Source organism: Salvelinus fontinalis, chromosome 36 (assembly GCF_029448725.1).
Source record: "Salvelinus fontinalis isolate EN_2023a chromosome 36, ASM2944872v1, whole genome shotgun sequence".
Taxonomy (NCBI): domain Eukaryota; kingdom Metazoa; phylum Chordata; class Actinopteri; order Salmoniformes; family Salmonidae; genus Salvelinus; species Salvelinus fontinalis.
In genome coordinates this window covers 7,394,334-7,402,423 of record NC_074700.1, presented here as the reverse complement: position 1 = coordinate 7,402,423, position 8,090 = coordinate 7,394,334, and the positions used below count along the sequence as shown (strand labels likewise).

The 8,090-nt window shown below is 42.0% G+C and overlaps 1 protein-coding gene across 1 annotated transcript; it reads left to right on the top strand.

The window, feature by feature from the left end:
• Window positions 1–437: 437 nt before the first annotated feature.
• LOC129835126 (histone H2A.Z) lies at window positions 438–1,989 on the top strand. The gene is made up of 5 exons (XM_055900524.1): window positions 438–543; window positions 823–900; window positions 1,185–1,298; window positions 1,425–1,554; window positions 1,660–1,989. The coding sequence occupies exons 1-5, from the start codon at window positions 541–543 to the stop codon at window positions 1,719–1,721; spliced, it is 387 nt and encodes a 128-aa protein (XP_055756499.1). The 5' UTR covers window positions 438–540; the 3' UTR covers window positions 1,722–1,989.
• Window positions 1,990–8,090: the final 6,101 nt, after the last annotated feature.

Below are 8,090 nucleotides of genomic sequence, written 5' to 3'. Positions count from 1 at the left end.
GTGTAGGGTTAGTTGGTAGGGTAATATTTGTATTTTTATTACATTTTCCCCTATTCCCGTTTTGTATCACAAACTGTAATGGATGTATACTATAGTTCAGTTGGGGGCGATAATGCAACATATTGGATGCCAACCGCGATAAAACCTCACCGAAGAAGAAGAACAAGCTGTAACTTTCAAAGACTTGGCCTTTATTGGTTGACCTGTCATGATCTATTGCCTGTTTGTTTTTTGCTCATGAAATTATTATGATTATTATAATAACATAAATTGAGAATAAAATAGAAACGACATTATCCAACGTCCAGTTAGAAATGACGTGTCACATTTTCCCGCACAGTGAGCACTTTTGCATTGTGATTGGTTAAACGCTATGCCAAAAAAATGAATTCGAGAGTTGATTGGCTGACTTCCTCATGCAAAGTCCCGGATCAAGCTCCCCTTCATAAATGCATGGCAATCTGATGCGGAACTAGTTGTTCAAACTAGACTGCTCGCCGAGGATCTGTGCAGCTGCAAATAGCCAGGACATCATATAAAATGGTATATATTTTTTTACTCTTCGATACTAAATCCATCACTTTATTCAACGGGTTTACCGTGAGAATTAGCACGTATTTGTGTTAGCTAGCAAAGGTAATATTATTTAGCTAACGTTGGCTAGTTAGCTGACATTAGCAATTTGAATCCCTTGGCATTGGCTGGTTATAATCAAAACCCCAACACGCACTGTAGAATAAACAGGCTAATTACACACACTGCTGTCTTTCAGCAATGGTTTAATACATAAAATAACCCATACCATAAAACTGTATATTTCAGGCTGGTGGGAAGGCAGGAAAAGACTCCGGGAAGACTAAGACAAAGGCCATTTCGCGCTCACAGAGGGCGGGTTTGCAGGTGAGTGCATTCATTCATTGCTTGTTTGCTAGCGCCAATGATAAACGTGGTAATGTAGGCTAAATATGTTAATTTGCGAACGATTTAACCATCTAACTTATATTGTGGCGGTGAATCTAACCATTCAAAACTACGCCATTTTCTAAAGATTACAAAATGTTCGTAACCTGCTAACAAACTGCCAAGTAGGGTGGGGAGTCGCGCAAACCAGTAACTTGCTCGCAACTTACTGATGGCTAGTTGGGTAAATAAATGCATTTAACGTTTCCCGCCCTGTTTTTCAGTTCCCCGTGGGTCGTATTCACAGACATCTGAAATCCAGAACAACGAGCCATGGTCGAGTTGGCGCGACTGCAGCTGTCTACAGCGCGGCTATTCTTGAATACCTAACTGCTGAGGTAACGCATGTTCAAAACACTCACTTCATTTTGTTGCGGTTTATGGCACAAAACCATGCAGTACCATGTATGCAATCGCACTTCACTCGAGTCAGTGATATTTACCTTCAAGCTTTTGAACTTCAGGTTCTGGAGCTGGCAGGAAACGCATCAAAGGATCTGAAGGTCAAGCGTATCACTCCACGTCACTTGCAACTGGCCATTAGAGGCGATGAGGAGTTGGACTCTCTCATCAAAGCAACCATTGCTGGTGGTGGTAAGTGCAGCAGTTGTATTGTTTCCCACTGGTATTGCTATTGTACCATTTCCCTGTTATATTTCATGTTTGAATCCACTGATTGTTTTTTTCCCCCACTTTCAGGTGTCATCCCTCATATCCATAAGTCACTGATTGGAAAGAAGGGACAGCAGAAGACTGTATAACCCTGCAAACAGTGGCATGGGGTCATCTCAGGACATTCTGCTTCAATGGTTCAACAATGTTTTGCTTGGTAGAACTTTAGGACTTTTTAAATGTATGAACTTGCATCTACTCATCTGGGGAAAAGTGGCTTCAGAGAAGCTGGTTTTGATTTTTGGCTTTGTTGATACAACTGCAGTTGTGTGCTGTTTTTATTGTGTACATTTTGGCATACCAGTGGCATTTCCATGTTTGAAGTTGTATTTGAATAAAGCGCCGTGGTATTGTGAATCTGTTCCTTGTCTTTTAGTGAACATTTGTGCCCTATAAATCTGGTATAGTCTACATGTCCCTGACTTGCAACGAGGGAAATACTATAATTTAAAAAACAAAGCATGTTTACTTCATGGATGTTAACTTTTCCAGCTCTTTTGTGTGCTGGCACAACCTAGAATGACATCAAATGCCATGTTTTTTGCTCAAGTGCACCTCCCTGAGGTAAACGTTTCATAGCCCATTGGTGAGCAATGGGCTGCTTGGATCTGAGCCCATGCCACACATCAAGGTCTAAATCTCGATGGGACCATTATCAATTAGAAATACTTTGTTTCTGAACTTCTGTTTCTGGCCTGCAAATTGCTTTTGGCACATCGGTCCGTCTGTGCAGCCCTTCACTGAATTTTTAAACCTTACGTGGCCCTCGAGCTGACATTATTCTCACCCTGATGTAGCCTCTGTCCAGGTGTTCTGGGAGAAATTGTATGGGTGTGTGATTGACATGCTTCAGGCAGTTGGAGCCTGTCACTGCATCAGAGATACTCAGGAAGCTACCTATGCGGGAAAGACTTGGTGAGCCTTCACACTGCAGAAATATTGCTGCTTTGAGTGAAATGCATAAAATAAGTTTTCACTGTGAATATTAAACTTGTCAGTGGGATTTTAGTCTTTCAGTTATTTTGAACATGACTCCCTAATAAAATGACAGCACGTTTGTGCCACTGTCTACATTGACCACTTTTGTTCTGAGTTTGAAACATTGCTTCAAACGACATCTACATGTTTTCTCAGTGGATGTGTATCTAATTGTAAATGTTTAAGTGAATAGGTTCAGGTAAATTCAGCTCTGTCTTCTATTTTGTCCACAAGGGGTCACTTGCACCATGGAGTATGTGACAGTCCTACCAACATTCAACCTCGGGACGATTTTTATTTTCTTGAGCGAAATGTCGGGGGACGGAACATAATTACAAATAATCTGTAGATTTTAAATTGACCGCAAGAAGCCCAAACAGATAAATTTGACATTTCAAACCTTGTTACATTTACGATCACTTGTCTATTATGCGTGGGAACAGATTTCCAAAATAAAAACAACTTTGAGCTAATTTCCTGGTCTTTTATGTCCAGTTAAAATGATAAATAAATCCGGGCTGCTAGTTGGGGAAACCTGCAATAGCAGTTACCCACAGATGAGTGTTTTGCATTTAATTAATGAACACTTGTTTGAAAAAAAAGAGATCACTTCTTGAATTGCTGATGAAGTTAAATGGAATCTACCAACACCTGAATGTTCTGTAGGCCTATCTGTGTATCTTTTCAGTCAAAGGCACCCAAGTTGAGGGGGGTGTCAGTAGAAATCCTTTTTTGAGGAGTAACACTTTATTCATGACAATATATTTTCAGTGGGTTATGACAGGGACGGGAGTGAGGTAACTAGACAGGTGTGCGGTATGACAAAGGCAGGCTTTGGCTTGAGTGCCGACGACATTTCTCACCAAGTTACTCGCCTGAGGAGATACTGTTTGGACATATGTTGGCAGAAGGGAATACGGTTATTAATAATTGTTAAAGATTGGTTATAAACATGCACAATTTCAAGTTCCAATTTGACTTTTTCATAATGGATTATACAGTTTGTAGATATATGGTGGCACCTTGCCATACACTAACTATGTCAAGAACTATATAAACTAAATCATATTGACCACATACCTCTTTCACCAACCTGGATTGTATTTACTAGGAACCAAACAGAAGCAAATTGAATGAAACAGGGAGGGACCTACCTGGATTTGTCCAATAGAAACTTGTTTTTCGTTGCTACGATATTGACTAATGAATAAACCCGGCTAATTTGAGAGTGGCTAAAGCAATGTCCATTGGCATTCTTTTTGTTCTTGATTGATAAGAAACTTGGTTTACTTGAACATGCTCAAACAAGGAGATCATTTGTAGGGTCCATCTCATTGCACCTGTTGGCAGGGTTGGTAAGGTTACTTTCTAAATGTAATCAGTTAGTTACTAGTCACCTGTCAAATGTAATGTAACTTTTGGTTTACACAAACTTAGTAACTTAATCGGATTACTTTCGGATTACTTTCCCCTTAAGAGGCAGTAAATGAAGACAAAAAGGATCCATCAAACACATTTGGTGTGTCATCATTAGTAGTCTCTGACTTGTGGTCAGACTCGCTCAGCTGGAACAAACAAAACCTTTTTCGATGCTGACTTTAATGTCATTGAGAAAACAGAAAGGTGTCAATGTATTTTTTCGCCTTTCTGAATTTAAAAGTAATCCTAGAAGTGATGATCAATTTTTTCAAAGGTATCTGTAATCTAATTACAATATTATTACAGTTCTAGTTTTTTTTAAATCAGATTACAAAAAAACTCCCCAACCCTGCCTGCTGGGCCATTGATGGCATGGCAGCTCCTCTCATAGCCGCATCAGTGTGCCCTCCAGCACCCTGCACTTCAGGAAGGATTGCCTACAATCCTCCAGGTCCCAGAGTTTCAACTGATTCATTAACAGCAATGAGCACAGACAGGCACCCTCATTTCTTTAAGGGCAAGCCAGACAGCCTGGAAACTGCCGGGATCACTAGTGATATGATCATATATTTTCTTCTGTCAAGGCAGAAATAAGAAGAGTATGAGTTGGAGAGCTGTCTGTCAGCCTGTGGGCATGACAGCATGGCCTGTTGGCCCCATGATTCAGCCTGGTGAGATTGGTGAGGGTATAGATGAGGTGTTGATTGTCTAGTCTTACTAGTGGAGGCTGGTAGAGGCAGAAATAGGAAGGACAGGCTGATTGGCTTTACGTATTTGCTGTTGAATAGAATGGCCAGATCAAAAGGTTAGTTCACAATCTCACTGGGTCAGTAAAGACCAAGTCCCATACTACACCTACACTGAGTAAGAAGTTAACGTTAGACCGCTATAAGAACATTAAAGTATATGTACTATTTTAAATAGCTAATCCTCAATTGTTGTCTGATTGGCCTATTGATTGTTTATTTTGTATCTGTGATGAAAACTTGTTGGCTAATGAGTCTTTTCCCCGATCAAGACCATTCCAGTCCACACAGTTCACAAACCGAGAACCGGGCCAACACCGCAGTACTGAACCATTAAGTCAATTAAGATGAGAAAGAAAGGGGTCTCTGCGTTCATTTGTTTTCAATTAGTTTGCAGAAAATAAGTAGTGCACACCTTGAGGCTGTAGAGTTGGGTTGCCTCCCAAATGGCACTGTATTCCCTATATGGTGCACTACATTCCACCAGGGTCCATAGGACTCTGATAAGAAATTGTGCACCAAATATGGAATAGGGTGCCATTTGGGACACACCCATTATGTTTCCCTACGCCCTGCTGGAAACTATCCCCCCACATCTTGGGCCTTCAGAGAGGGACAGGGAGTATTTCAGGTTCATGACGCTTTAATGGAACATATCAGCATGTCATCACGAGATGATGGGAATTTACTACTGACAATGGAGGAAAATGTTGCTGTGCAAGACAATGTGATTTCCTTTTAACTCTTATGAACCTTTCAATCCAGTATTTAAGAACTGATATTAAATTATACTATATGTTAAATAGAATGTATTTATATAGTATATACAACATATTATACATTTTTTAAACAGCAGTAATTGAATAGGTTAAGTAGACTTGCTTTAGAGCTGAATAACCTTTTTCATTTTATTTTTTACATGTACTGTATGTTAGGCCGTTAATGTTTAAACTTCCTTATGCCATTACAGTTTTGTGACTACTTATCCTGGTGTTAAAGCTCATTGTTCATATTTTATAACTGACAAAATAATGCCACATAAGCTGAATATATTTACTCTCCACATGATTTTTTTTTGCCTGCATAAATACCATATTATAAAATCTCCTTCCACAACACATCTTGAGGGAGCTATGCTTACCGGTTAGTAAAAAGCTATGTGTCGTTTGACAACAGTTGGGAAAGACGGTCAACAGGCATACTGAATTCAAGATTTGTTTTTCTCTTCCTCTTTCATGTTCAACACTTTGGTCTGTTTGGTGGCAGGTGGCTGGCTGGTAGCATTTGAATGCTGAGCAGGTCAGGTTCTACTGGTTTCAGTCTCCCTGGTACCACCAGCAGACTACACACTAAATCCAACTCACCAGAACAGACATACAGCAGTATTAGAGAGCAGATCTGTAATCTGTTTTCAGAGGATACGATTCCATTGAAAAGTTGGAGTTCAATAGATTTGTCTAGTTTTTTCCCTTGTGTGTGTCTCTCCCTCCTTTCCTGTGGGGTTTTGTGGCAGGGCATTGTGTGTGTGTGTGTGTGTGTGTGTACATGTGTGTTTGTGAGGGAGAGTGTCTGCGGGCTCACACAGACTGGGGTGGGCTGCCAGGGGTCACGGCTCACTGGTCCTCCTAGAGAGAGAAAGAGAGACAGTGCCAAGCCCCACCGAAATCAAAGACCAGGTCTAGGATTGGGACTCGTTCCAAAAAAGCTGGACTCATTTGAAGGGATGGAGCAAGGTCTGGGGTTGGAAGAAGGTGGGAGGTGCCAGGAGGGGAGGGGGGGAATAAAAACAACAATCAAACCCAGGGCGTCTGGGGACCCAGACGTTTGGGAACCCTTTATGCGGCCCTCGCTTGGTCCCCGTCTGTATGGAGACCTAGGGGGATCCCCCCTACCCCCTGCTGTGCTCCCCTCTTCTCCCCATCCTCTTTGATGTCTGCTTGCTTTTGTTCTTTACATAACTTGATCTGATTTTTGAAAAGCTAATTTGTATGCCGCTTTCGGGGCGACAGAGCTGCCACCCAGAATTCTACAGGAGAGCTGACAGCAAGGTCAACAAGATTGGCCACACAGAGAAAAAGAGACGGGACACAACTAAGCTAAAGCATATGATAAATGCTTTTGAATTATTGTCACTGGGGGCAAATTTGATGACAATGGCAGATTAGTCTGGGTGGATGAAATCTCTTGGTAAATGGGAGGCGGGGATGCTTCGGTGGTCGCCATTCACTATAAATTTCCTCCCAGAAAATAAAAAGTGTATACTGGAATTACCTTTGACGTGGCTCCTTAGGTTCAACTATTTTTTTGTTTTTGTTTTCATATCATGTCCAACTCTTAAATGTGTCATGCAAGCCATAAAAATGGATTTCATGCCCAAAGCACACAATGCATAACTCAAATAACCAATTGTAAGTCACTTTGTAAAACAGAAAACACAAATGAGCCTTCTCATTGGACACCTACAGGTAATCATCCTAAAAATGGTTAGTCATTTCTTGTCACACCGAACGCAACTCTAGAGCCAGTGTAAACATGTGGATGCAAAGGAACAATTTTCTTTGTGATGTCAGCATTTAGGGGTCCTTTGTCGAGAACAGTCTGGAGCATGCCTTTGGGGAGAGAGGGAGGGAAGGCGGGGGGGCTGAGACGGAGGGAAGGACGACAGAGGGAGGGGGGGGTGAGACTTTTCATCAACCTTCAGCTTTAATGACTTCCTTTAGGTGCTTTTTGACTGCCTTCCAGAGGGGCAGCGGGAGGGAGGGAGCTTTCTCTCCAGACTTGGCCTCATGCCAAGATGACAATCAATGTCTCTGTGTGTCTACTGTGGGAGATTATTTCAGAGGTCTCTCCCCCACTGCCCCCCCTCACCCTTCCTCTCTTTTTTTATTGGAGGAAATGGTATTTGGAAGCTACAACAGGATGTCCCGTTGCTGGCCCTGACTGAACTGTTTCAACCCCCCTCCGCCTCACCCATCCCTCGCTTCCTCATCCCTCCGTCCTCTCTCTTCTGTTGCTGGACATTGTGAAATGGCTTAAATTAATCCAGGATCCCCAAAGCAGACCTCCCCCCCCTCCTCTCCCCTCTTTCTCTCGCTCCTTTATAATCCCAGTGAAATCAGACACAAATGAGTAATGCTTCTCTTCATCCTCCTCTCGTCTCCGTCTCACTCCCTCTCGCAGGATTATCATCTAGTCGCCGGATGGTGTCGTTGCCGCGGACGACGCAATGGTGTTTCTGACATAGAATTAGAATACTAGACATGAACTTTCAGATGTGTTAAAGATCAGCCATTTTGGTCATGGAGATGGTCAACC